The 13,268-nt window shown below is 52.4% G+C and overlaps 1 protein-coding gene across 5 annotated transcripts in view; it reads right to left on the reverse strand.

Annotated features, from left to right (window-relative positions):
* Sh3pxd2a (SH3 and PX domains 2A) overlaps positions 1-13,268 on the reverse strand; it is a 210,116-nt gene that overhangs the window by 100,446 nt on the left and 96,402 nt on the right. For all 5 annotated transcript variants that reach the window (XM_031390612.1, XM_031390609.1, XM_031390611.1 and 2 more), the window contains one exon: positions 7,202-7,293. In XM_031390612.1, the coding sequence (XP_031246472.1) occupies positions 7,202-7,293 (92 nt within the window). The remainder of the gene's footprint in view (positions 1-7,201; positions 7,294-13,268) is intronic.

The raw sequence follows: 13,268 nt of genomic DNA on the forward strand, positions 1-13,268 counted from the left end.
AACACCTGTCCAGCTGGAGATGCTGGGGGAACACCTGTCCAGCTGGAGATGCTGGGGGAACACCTGTCTAGCTGGAGATGCTGGGGGAACACCTGTCTAGCTGGAGATGCTGGGGGAACACCTGTCCAGCTGGAGATGCCGGGGGAGAACACCTGTCTAGCTGGAGATGCTGGGGGAACACCTGTCCAGCTGGAGATGCTGGGGGAACACCTGTCCAGCTGGAGATGCTGAGGGAACACCTGTCTAGCTGGAGATGCTGGGGAACACCTGTCCAGCTGGAGATGCCGGGGGAGAACACCTGTCTAGCTGGAGATGCTTGGGGAACACCTGTCCAGCTGGAGATGCTGGGGGAACACCTGTCCAGCTGGAGATGCCGGGGGAGAACACCTGTCTAGCTGGAGATGCTGGGGGAACACCTGTCCAGCTGGAGATGCTGGGGGAACACCTGTCCAGCTGGAGATGCTGGGGAACACCCGTCCAGCTGAAGATGCCTGGGTGGGTGGGTGGGGGCTTGTTTGTTTTGCTGGAGATGCCTGAGGGCACCTGGACCAGGCATTAGACAGAAAGCATGTGGGAAAGACAGACACGCACACTCAACTCCTCCCAAGGCTGGGGATCAGGGGAGAACAGAAAGCACAATGTGAGAAAATACTAGGACCCCAGGTCACCCTGTACCGGCACCCCAATATTTTCACTATGTTCTTGTTTAAGGGAGTCAGAAACCCTGTGCCTATTCTGAGAACAGCCTTTCTGCTTGTACCAAGCCCTCACTGACCCTTGCTGGAGTGGTCCGGACAGACAAGAGCTTTTGGATCTTCGTCCTTCCTGTTGGCCTATCCAACATGCAGCCAGACATAGAAACTCTGTCACTCAGGGCTGACACATTTCCCTTTGCACTCAGGTGGAAGGGACTGTGGCAGAGGTGGGCAGGATGCACTTACACGGAGTCCCGTGCCCTCCCTCACTCAATCTCTCTTGGACCCACAGCCACTGGGCCCCGCTGGTTCTCTTATCCGTTTCTATGGAGACGCTCTCTGTGCATTAGCCAGTGGCCGCTGATAGGTTGCTGGGAGGGCAGGGTGGCCCATGTCCCTGGCTAGATGAATGATGATAGATGAACTGAGTTGCCTAGCTGAAGGACTAACCAGGACAACCAGGATGCAGCCCAGCATAAGGTGGGGCTGGCTCTCTGCTCCAGTTCCTAAGCCAGAGACCAGCTGGCTGCTAACCACCCATGGGAAGAGCCTGGAGTGAGGACTCTGTGAGATGCCTCCAAACACTGACCTACAGCTAGAGCCAGATCCCATCTGTACAGGATGGGGAGAGGTAACTTTGGATCTGGGTACAAAATGAGAATCAAAGGTTTGAAGAGAAGCGATCCACTGAGGGTCACAGCAGCACTGCGTGTTCTGACCAGATCACTGATTAACTCCGTGCAAGACTCGAACCTAGCTGTAGCCTTGAGTTGGCCCGTGTAGTTCCTAGCGCGTAATAGGTGCTCAATAAATACCTAGGCATAAAGAAAGGCGGCAGGAGGGACTCTCCACAGCCCTTTCTACTACCTTCCATTTCCGTCCCAGGGAGAGGTGACGAAGAGTGAGGCGGGGTGTGCTCACACGGCTTCTGTTGCTCTAACCAGCCCACATATGGCTGAGCGACTTACATGTGTTGTAAAGCCACTGCCATCGAGGTCCTGCTGCCAGCCCCGATGTAGCCTGAACTCTAACTAAAATGTCACAGGTAAGCTGATTCCCTACCTTATAAGCAGGCTTGGGGTTCCAGTGAGTTTGAGAATGTGGGGACCCCAAAAACAGTCACCTCAAACTCCCAGAAACCTGGCTGCATTGACAACATGTCCTTCCACTGTCCCCCTGCTGGGTCTGAGGCAGGCTCATAGTTTCCTCTGTCCTAGACCTCCTAGGAAATGGGGAAATGCGATGATCTCCTGGACTTCCTACTTTTATCAGTGGTCCTGGATGAACCACTGCTGCCCAGCAGGCAGTGGGAGGAGCCTGGACCATCTCTTTCCCCTTCCTACCTGCTCTGTACCTCCTTCCCTGGAAAGCTTTACTCCTGTTTCCCAGGTATGCCATCTTACCCCTAAGATGGCCTGTCCCAGTCTCCACATCCAGTGCTCTGGCTAACTGGACTGCAGCCAGACAGCTTCCCTGTGTGCCTACTCCTGTGTCACAGGAGCAGAGCCACCACAGGGATGCCAGTGTTCGTGCCAAGGGTGCCCGGTTTGTAGTGGAGCCAGGGCTGCTGGGACAGACTTGGCTTGGTGGAGGGACTTTCCAGCAGCACTCTGGCCCCTGAGACAGAAAGAAGCTAGCCCTTGAGGCAGGATGGGGCAAGATGGTTCTGATCTGCCCAGGCCCTACCACCACCCACTTGGAGTCTCTCTGAACATTGGGACATTGTTCTGGGCCTTAACAGAGAGCTCTGTGGCCCTGAAGCTGAAGAACAAAAACTAGTTCAGCAGGACCCTGCCTGTCCCCATGAAATTTCAAGAATTTCATCAGGGCAGGCTGGACAAGGAGGAATAAACAGAGACCAGAGCTCGCTCACTGCCTGAGGGGTCCCCGCAGAAACAAGGAACAAGGCGTGCTGAGTCAGGGTGAATGGTCCTCCAGTATTGGACTGGACAGTGGGCCGTATTTTTGGGTGTTGGGATGGGGACACAGGCAATGCTCGCCACACTTGCCCAGCTTCATCTTGGCTGTCAGAACAAACTCAGCATTCCCAGTATATCTGAATTGAATTCCCTCTAGTTTTAAGTATAGGTTTTAAATTTAAACATTTAGAAATCGTATTTACCTATTTGTGTAGGTGTGTGTGTGTGTGTGTGTGTGCAGGCAACGTGCCATGGCACATGTGTGGAGCTTAGAGGACAATGCACGGGGAGTCAGTTCTCTCTTTCCACAACGTGGGTCTCCACACTGAACTCAGGTCAGCACCTTTACCCATGGAAACACCTTGCTGAGCCAGTTTTTCTCTCTCTTCTGGACACAGGGCCACATGTAGCCCAGGCTATCCTTGAACTCACACTATAGCAGTGCAAGCTTGGTGAGCAGTGAGCTGCGTGCCTAGTGCCAACGATAGCTCTCTCCTTACCCCATGCCCCTTGTGGATGCCCCAGAGTCCACACAGACAGACTAAGACGCCCTATCACGAGACTTTCTTGCCCACTAACCTCTTGCGACTGTAAGGCGAAAGGCCCAGCCCACGGGGGAAGGTCTGACGGAGGCCTGCTCTCAGGCCTCTGAGGTAGCATGCGTGAGTTTTAAGATCGATCGGCCTCTCTGCTTCCTGGCTGTGTGGTCTGGGGCTTTGGATTCACTACTTGCTAGCTAGGATAAAAGACTCTTCCTCAGGTGGCTCGAGATGTAAATGACAAAATAATGTGTGGGGGACACAGGGCGAGGCCGGCAAGGCCAGCGAGACCAGCGAGGCAGACAATCTCTCTTTCTGCTTTCCTTTTTTATCAGGATGTACACACACACTCATGCCTATCTGTACACACACTCACACACATGTGTACATATACACACTCACACGCATACACACACACTCACACGCATGTGTGTGCCTATACACATACTCATGCATATCTGTATGAACACACACATGTGTGTACATATACACACTCACACGCATGCACATACACATACCTTTTTATATGCTAGCACTCCAAGAACACAGCTACAGATAGGAATGTCAGCTAAATTCAGTATGACAGCATTAGGAGGTGGTTAGGCCATGAGAGAGAACCTACATGGATGGGACCGGTATCTTCTAAGACAGCCCAGATGGGGGGAATGGAGAGACAGCTCAGAGGTTAAGAGCACTGGCTATTTTTCCAGAGAACCTGGGTTCAATTCCCAGCACCCACATGGCAGCTCACAACTGTCTATAACTCCAGTTTCCAGGGATCTGACACCCTTACATAGACATGTATGTAGGCACAACTACTAGTGCACATAAAATAAAAAGGAATGGAATGATAAGAAAGACAGAGAGACAGAGAAAGAACACCAGAGAGCTTTTTATGGAACAAAGATGGCTGTCTGTGAAGCAGGAAGTAGTCTCATGTTGGCCTGCTGGCTCCTTTTGCTGGCTTAAGGCCCTCTTAACACTAGTTATTAGTTCTGTGACACAGTTTCTGATACAGATGTGTGAGTTTGGGGTCACTCACACTCTGCTAACAAGAGTCAAAAAGTAGGACACCACTGACCTCTTGGTAAGTTCTATAAAGAAACAGGAAGCAATGGGGGTGCTGGGAGGTTCAGAGAAGGAAGGAAGAAAGGAAGGAAGGAAGGAAGGGAAGAAGGGAGGGAGGGAGGGAGGGAGGAAAGTAGGCAGGCAGGCAGGCAGGCTGCCCTCATGGAGAAGGCAGTGTGAGGGATTCTCTTGAGGGCTGTGTGTCCGATGCCCAGAAGCAGCAGTAAAAGGCCCTGTGGGGTTTAAACATGCTTGGCTCAGGACATGGCACTTGTTGGAGGTGTGGCCTTGCTGGAGGAAGTGTGTCACTATGGACGTGGGCTTTGTTTGTTTGTTTGTTTGTTTGTTTTCGAGACAGGGTTTCTCTGTGTAGCCTGTCCTGGAACTCACTCTATAGACCAGGTTGGCCTCAAACTCAGAAATCTGCCTGCCTCTGCCCCCCAAGTGCTGGGATTAAAGGTGTGGGCCACCACTGCGGGCATGGGCTTTTAAGACCCTCATCCTAGCTGTCTGGAAGCCAGTCTTCTCCTAGCTGCCTTCAGAACAAGATGTAGAACTCTCAGATCCTCCAGTGCCTTCCTGCATGCCTGGATGATAATAGACTGAACCTCTGCACTGTAAGCCAGCCCCAATTAAATATTGTCCTTATAAGAGTTATCTTGGTCATGGTGTCTGTTCACAGCAGTAAAACCCTCACTAAGACAGGCCCGAGTATGGATGGCCAACAGGATTGACTTTCCAGTAGAAAGAGGAGGGAGATCATGCATTATCAGATCAGAGGGAGGTGACAACTTGGACTCTAAATGACAGGAAGATTGACCTGGGAGTGACATGATCTAATCACAGGGAGCTGAGGCGACTTGGGAAATCAAACAGGAGGCCAATGATCCATCATGGTGATGAGCCCGCCCTGGGGCAGGCAAAGGGAGGGCTAGCCTCAGACCAAGTGGGGAGCTATGCTGAAGGAGAAGTGCCTGCTGGATTTGCTGAGGGAGAGTGGATACAAAGTAACTGATCTACAAAACTGCCTGGAGCGGAGTTGAAAGGCAGGGGCTTTAAAAGAGCATCCTGTTCTCTACTGCACAGAAACTTGCGTGGGCAGTCGGTGTGTTCACAGAGCGGGGCAACCTTCCTGGGATGTCTGCAGGAGGAGGTAGCACCATGCCTGCTGTGTACCAAGGCCATCAAAGGGGTCTAGAGGAGTTCCTTTCTGTGCCAGGCCACTGGTCTTAAAGAGCAACAGCTGGACACCACAGTGGCCCATGAGGGGATCAAAGCCTGGAACGACTGCCCACCTCCCCAAGACTGGGCTTCCAAACCTTGTCTTCCATATAATATGGCCATGACGATGCCCCAGCCCCAGGAAACCGAGGAACTCCAGCTGCAGCATGCTTGAGGGAGGCCAGGTTGTCTGCCAAATTCCAGTGCCGAGCACTGGCTTTGATAATTTGATAACTCTCCTCAGAGTTGCCACAAGTCAAAATATTCTGCTACTTGATCCGTATTTATGTTTTAGGCTGGGGAGCAGGGGCAAGAACAGTGGCCTAGAAAGGTAAGCAACCCTCAGAGGGAGGGGCAGGCACTTGGCTAATATATCATCGGGCAGTCAGCCCAGGGTCACAGGGAGGCCTGGGCTCATTCACAGTGAACGAGGAGGCACACAAGTCTCCCCTTGGGCGGGGAGGCAGGGCCCAGAGGCAGCGTATAGAACTCTCTTCCCCGGCCTGCACACTTCTTGAGCCACAGGCCTTCTGTGCTGCCTCAAGGCAGCTAACTCCTGTCTCCATGGCGACACAAAAGGCCAAACTGCTGGGCTGTGCTCTGCCACGAGTCACGGCCTGTCCTGTCCCCAGGCTTTGGCAGACAATAGTTTGAGTGTTCACTGCATGCCAGTGGCACTGACTGGATTACCTCAGGGGGTCCCCCTCTTGCCCCCCACCATGTGTCCAGCCTCAGCTTGCGCTAGGGACAGAATTCTAGAAGTTGCACAAACGGTCAATGGGCCTTCCTGAGTGGCAACGACTGACTTCAGAGTGTGACCCTCATCCTTCATTACCTGGGCGGTTGGGTGGGCGCTTCTGGAGGTGGGCATGAGGCTAGTCTATTGTACAGCATCGGCTCACAGACCACATGTGAAATGGGGCCCATTCGCTTAGCTCACGGGCACGGAGCCGGGGCTGGGGAAAAGGTGGGCTCATTGCTTCCAACCACTAGCACTGCCCCCTCTCCCTGTAAGTGCCTGATCATGGGGTTCCACCACCCAGAATGAGTGCTCTTCTCTACACCATTATGGGAGGAGAGGGAAAGGCCATCATGGCTGGGAGCAAGCAATGCCAGGCCAGGACCCTAGAGAGCGAAGAAGGAGCAGAGGAGCAAGGTCTGGAGGATGGAGAAGAACGAAGAACCAGGACCACCCGGTTCCCAGAGGGAGGCAGGCTGGAGAGGTGCAAAGTTTAAAAGGCTCATCTGAAACCCGGGGACGCTACTGTAGCCTGCTTCTCTGCCATCACATGCAGTGAGAAGCCATGCTACCTAGGTGCAACACCTTCTGCCCACTTCTGAGACAGGGTCTTACTCTTTAGGCCTGGCTAACCTTGAACTCACAAAGATCTGCCTGCCCGTGCCTCCTGAGTGCGGGGGTTAAAGGCGTGAGCCACCATGGCTGTCTTTCATTTCTTTTAAAATAACTTACTCATGCATGTATGTATATATTTTGTGTGTGGTCAGTGTATACAAAAGTGCTCACTGCAGCACTGTTCCCTGACTTCAAAGGCTATATAAGTTATGGCTTAGATGCCTGCTGATGATAGATGGACCTTTGACCTTTATAGATAGATTACTATAGCAACCCTCTGCAGATCGTCTGGGAAGACAATCTCTGTCTCTTGGCTACACCCTTAGCTGGGTAGCATTGCTAGCTCGCCCTCCCCACAGGCCTCCGATTTGTCCCATGCCTCCCAATCGCGACGCTGCAACTCACTCTTTTGGGGGGTTGACATCCTCAGGTCGTGCCTCAAAGAACCGAAAGACTTCATCACACTGTGAAATGTGGGGTGGCAACCGGACAAGCGCCTGTGAAAGACACGGAGAGAGGTCATTGGGTATGAGGACCCACATAGTGGGGGTGGGAGTGGGGGTGAGGGGGTGAGGGGGTGGGGAGCAGTGACCTGCAAGCACTATGACATAGGAAACATAGTCAACCAGCCAGACAACAGGGAGCTGAAATAAAAATAAAATAATCCATGTATCAACTTATTCATCCATAAAAAAAAGTTCAGGGAGCCAGATGTGGTAGTGCATTTCTGCGATCCCAGCACACCTGTGTCCAGTGGCAGGCAGAGACTAGAGGGTCCTGAAGCTTGGGGACCAGTCAGCCTAGTGTGTACAACACCTTGTTTCAAACAAGGTCCAAGGCAAGGATTGACACCTGAAATTATCCTGATCTCCACACACATACAGTGACATGCATGAGCCTCTGTTCACACGTGCTAACATGTACACACACACACACACATGCACGCATGCACGTATGCACACTTGTGTGGATACATATCACACCCACACTCACACACAAAGATTGAACAACAACAAACCTAACCAGTCAACTAATCTGCTGGATGACTAATAATTTCGCCCATCCAGCCGATAATTTCGATAAACTCTGTGTGGTGGTTTGAATGAGAACATCCCCATGGGGTCTGGCATTTGAATACATGTCCCCAGGTCCCCAGTCAGTGTCATTGTTTGAGGAGCTTGGGAAACAAGGTCTTGCTAGAGGAACCGCATCACGGGGAGCCAGCCATTCCTCAGGAGCTCTGAAGGCATCTCCTCCCACCCAAATAAATCTGTGGCCCTTAAGCTAACAAGGCGAGGTTCGGAGCAGCCGCAGAGCCTTGACCCATCAGGAGAGCGAGCGCTTGCCTTGCAAGCCTTCCCTTCCCTAACCACACCTGTGTCCCAGAGTTGTGCTTCCTAGACACCTACAGCAGGCAGGGCTAGTGACAAGCTGAGAAGGTCATCAGAGGATGACAGTGTGCTATGACAGTGTCAGGCAGGACCTAAAGCAATGGAAATGAGATGCAGGGAGAACACAGAGGGTAAACTGAGGAAGGGTCTTCCCCAAGTGTGGTGACCTGGAAGCTGTATGAGGGTAGAGTGGTTGAGGTGCGGGGAGCAGGGGAACTGGGCGGGGTTACACGGGGGTTTTCAGAATAGAGTTCGTGGTAGACTGGAAAGCAGTGGAAGGCTATGTGTGAAGGATGAGGAGAGAGGGAATCCTGTAGCGATTAAGTCAGGCCCAGAGGCCTGCCGTCCTGAGACAGTGAGTCTCCTGCTGAATCGTGTATCAGACCTAGTGCTCTGTCACCAGGGACACACAGAAGCCCAGGCCTCGCCCCATCTAAAAGGTGGGGAGGAAGGCAGAGCCCCTCTCTCAGTATGGGAAAAATACTGGAATAAGGAGAGACTCTTGGACTAGATAGGACACAGTCAAAGTAGGGCAGAGGGACAAGGCCAAAGGAACTAAGACCTGGAGCCAGGAGGAAAGAGAGAAGCCCAGAGTCTGGAGGAGCCCATGGATCCACAGAGCAAGAAGGCACCTGATAAGGTGGCCTCTGGCCAACACGGGACGCTCTGTCACATGCTGGCGTGTCCCTGAACTCCACACCACGACCTACTTCAGAGGCTCCATCCAGTCTTCTCTAGCCCAGTGATCCTTCCTGAGTGAACCCTGAGCATCCTCAGGATGGCCCCACCCCCACATTACAGATGAAGATTCCTGGGGAACACTGCCCTGGCCCACCCACGGGGGCTGGAAGACTGAATTTAAGCCTTGTGCAAACAGGGCCTTGAGTTCTGGTGACCGTGACTCAGGGTAGAAACTCAGTTAATATCTGAATGAATGAACAGATGGATGAAAAGAGCACACAGTAGGCCCTGACGTCCAGGGGCCACTGCCCAAGAGTGGTGAGATGGAGAAGGAGGCTCTTGGGGGAGCCACAGCAGAATTACAGCCTGGAGCAAAGAGGAGCTGGCCAGGCAACTCAACTCTAGTGCCCAACAGCCAACCAACCAAGAGGGCACTTCTCCATGCCAAATCCATGCCCAGGTAAGAAGGGACAAGATTGGGCAAGACTAGACCACAGCATATGAAGAGTGTTTTTGCAATTCTTCCTTTAACTCCACCCCCCACCCCGTACCCCGAGGCTGAGGCTTTGCAAAGGTCTCCACCCCCCAACCCCACCCCAACAACCAGAAAACAGCAGAGAAAGAATATTCATGAGCTGTGCTGGGCCTTGTCCCAGATGCCAATCCCTCTAACCACCTGACAACTGGAGGGCATGTCTACGTGCAGCGTGTGGCACTAGAAGGCAGGCGTGACGCATCCTCTGCCACCAAGTGACACATTGCCTCTGTTTACAGCGGGAACAGCGGAGCTCTGACTAGGGTAGTAGCAGAATCCAAGTGCTCAAAATGTGTGCAGTGGGTGGATCTGGCCCTAAGGGTCACCAGGGTCTCACACGTTCTGTGTTGTTCCCAGGAAGGGGTCGGGGGCGGGGAATGACTAAGAGAGACAGAGAGGGACCAGGGGAGGAAAAGGGAGGCAGGAGTAGCCAGCATGGACCAAAGGGCTCGTTGGGGTAGGTAGCACATAGAGGGTCCCAGGATGGGCTTTAAGGATTGGTGGTAGGCAGAAGGGAAGCCATTGCCAGGTCAAGGCTGTGAGGATGACCTCAGAAAGGCAAAGCGGTGGTAGGCAAGTTTCAGCCGACCAGGAGGGCCCTGGACCCTACCAGACGCCTGCAGCCCTGTGAACAGAGGGCTCTTCATGCCAAGAGAGAGAGAGAGAGTGGTGCAGGGGCAGAGGACCAGTGGACAGCAGACAAAGAAGTCTTTTGGTGGATTGACAGCGACATCTTGACTTAACAGTGAGTCCTGACTGCTGGCCAACAACAGAGGTTCCCAGCTTGGAGCAACCCAGTTCTGGCCAAAACCACTTGGCAAAAGTGGCTGGTGCTGAGTGGCCTGTCCCCGGGTCATACTAGTGCTGGCACTCGAGAGCAGGAACCAAAGCTGGGCTACTCTGAGCAAGGTAGGGTGCAGGCCAGGGTCCCAGCTCAGGTCGAGGGTTCTGCCAATGGACATTCACGGCGCATGTCCTGTGGGAAGTGAAGCCAAGCAGCCCTGCGTGTGAGTCCTGCCTCTGCTCTTCACAGGCTGTAAGAGGATGAATGCCTTCCCTGCCCTCTCTGAGCTCAATCAACACTCTGGGTTTGATAGTGTAACTGGCACCCATTAGGTGACGAATGGACTCTGAGGAGTCCAGCACAGTGGCTAGGGTGGTGCTGAGCAAATCCAGGTACATCTCAGCTTCTGCATCATTGTCATTCCTTAGGGCAAAGCAATGACACGCTAGCCAGAACCCCAGGATGTGTCATTGACCCTGCTCCCAGCACCGCAGCCATATAGATGTTGTGCGACCCTGGGCACCATCTCTCTGATTATCAGTTCTTACAGAATTATTCTTTTAAAAAAAAAAAGTCTAGTTCTGGAATACCACATGAAGGTAGCTTCCATGGGCACGTATGAGATGGCACCTTGAAGGCCCTGCTTTCCTGGCCCGGACCACCGCCCTGCTCCTTAGTATGGCAAATTCTGCAGGAATGTTGCCGAGGCCAGTTTGCTAACAATAAGAACACTCTAGGAGTCTTGGCTTATGTGTTCTATCAAGTCAGAAAGAGGCTGTGACGATGGTTCTAATTTCATAGAAAAAAACTAAAGCCCAAAGAAGTGAGTCTGAGGAGAACAGGGCCTCTATGATGGTTTGTGTGTGCTTGGCAGAAAGTGGCACTATCTAGAGGTGTGGCCTTGTTGGAGTGGGTGTGGCCTTGTTGGAGTACGTGTGCCACTGAGGGCATAGGCTTTTTTTTTTTTTTAAAGATTTATTTATTATTAAGTAAACAGTAGCTGTCTTCAGACACACCAGAAGAGGGCATCAGATCTCATTATGGGTGGTTGTGAGCCACCATGTGGTTGCTGGAATTTGAACTCAGGACCTTCTGTAGAGCAGTTGGTGCTCTTACAGGGCATGGGCTTTAAAACCTTCCTCCTAGCTGCCTAGAAGCCAGTATTCTGCTAGCAACCTTCAGATGAAGATGTAGAATTCTCAACTCCTGCACCATGCTTGCCTGGATGCTGCCATGTCCCGGCCTCGATGACAATGGAATATGGATTGAACCTCTGAACCTGTAAGCCAGCCCCAATTAAATGTAGTCCTTACAAGAGTTGCCTTGGTCATGGTATCTGCTCACAGCAGTAAAACCCTAAGACAGCCTCCTAGCCAGTCAGTAGTATCATTCTGTGTCCATAGCCTATATTCAGATCCAGGCTTCTTGCTTCCAGCATTCTACGCTGGCATCTGAGAAGTCTTCAAGTTCTAGGGCCAGTACACAGTCATCAGTGAGATATGTCTGACCTATGGCTCCCACAGTCTTTCCATAGGGTATGGCCCAGGTGACAACATAGGGTGACCTCAGGCACTGGCCAAGAGTAAATGAGTGTGCCCTCACGTGCTTGTGCCCAGGCAGGAGGGAATGAGTTGGGAGACACAGAGAGGGAGGGGAACGGGGATGGTCCAGCCTTTGGGTGGCTCAGACACTAGTCCCTGCAGGGTATCTGCTGAATGACTCCTGCTGTTCCAGCCTTACCTTTCAGTAACTGACTGGTGAAGCCACTGAGAATGAAGACAGGCAGGGGTATGGGGTACCTACGCTGGGGCTGATGCTGCTCTGGTCTGACTGGCCTTTCAGTGCACACATTTTCTGTCCTAATCTGTCCCAGAGGCTCCTGTTCTTGTCTCACTCCTAAACTTGTTTTCTTAGCACCCAGTACCAGGGCAGAGGAATCATATGGAGCAAGGTGGGGGGAAGGAGGGAGGGGAGGGGGAGGGGAGAGGGGAAGGGAGAGGGAGGGAGAAAAGGAGGGAGGAGAAGGAGGAAGGAGGAGAGAGAGGGGAGAGGGAGAGGCAGAGGGAGAGAGATCCCTTTAGCTCTGGGAAATGCCAGAGGGATCAGAATGGGTAGGTCAAACCGGTCATCCCGGCACTCAGAAGCCTGATGTAATGTAGCAGAACCTTCTTTGAAACTTTCCATCTCAGAAGGAAGCTGGTTAAGACCCAGATGTAGGAAAGGAGATGAAGTAACAGGATGCTCTAAGTGGAGGTGGATAATTCCATCCTGGGCAGAGCTTTAAGCACAGGAAGTAAGGGCTTCAGGAAGTCCCTGAAACTGACCAGATCCACTAGGCCCCGCCCTCCCCCCCACATATATAATTTGTAAAAACTGCTCAGAGATTCTTAGACCACAGAGCTGCCTGGAAGAGGCAAGGCCCAGCTGGAAGCAGCTCAGATCAACTGAGTTATCTAGAAAGGACATTCTGCAACTAGCTTCCTGCAGGCTATCTGCTTCCAGCTTTTGTGAACTGTCACCTGTCCTGGGATGGGCTTTGGTGATGTGACTCTCTTAAGTCAGTTCTACTCCTGTGCAATCCCTCACCCATATTCTTATGAGTAGCCCCACCTAAACTAACTGGTTCACCCACTTGGACTTTGGTGATAGCCAAATCTTTCTGTCATTGGTCCTCTGTCTGGGTGAGTAGACTTTTGTTCACATCTCCCAAAGTAGAGTGCCACATAGCACTGAGACAGGAGGTTGCTTGGGACTGACATGGGCTATGTAGTGAGACCCTCAGTCACAGCAAGCAAACAAAGGACAGGAACAGACAGAGCTATAGGACAAAATGGACATGGCCATGAGGTTGGTGGCAGTAGGAGGTGACTGAGGAGCCACAGTATCATTTGATACATGGTAAGCACCCCTGGGTGGCAGTGAGCACCAACTTCTACGAGCATCTCATTGTCCTTGGAAGGGCAGGGGGCTTCTCAGACAACTGCAGGACAGAACTCAGCTCAATTGCTTTCCCTCCCTCCCTCCCTTCTTCCCTCCCTCCCTTCCTTCCTTCCTTCCTTCTTTCCTTCCTTCCTTCCTTCC

Source organism: Mastomys coucha, unplaced genomic scaffold, assembly GCF_008632895.1.
Source record: "Mastomys coucha isolate ucsf_1 unplaced genomic scaffold, UCSF_Mcou_1 pScaffold21, whole genome shotgun sequence".
NCBI classification, from domain to species: Eukaryota; Metazoa; Chordata; class Mammalia; order Rodentia; family Muridae; genus Mastomys; species Mastomys coucha.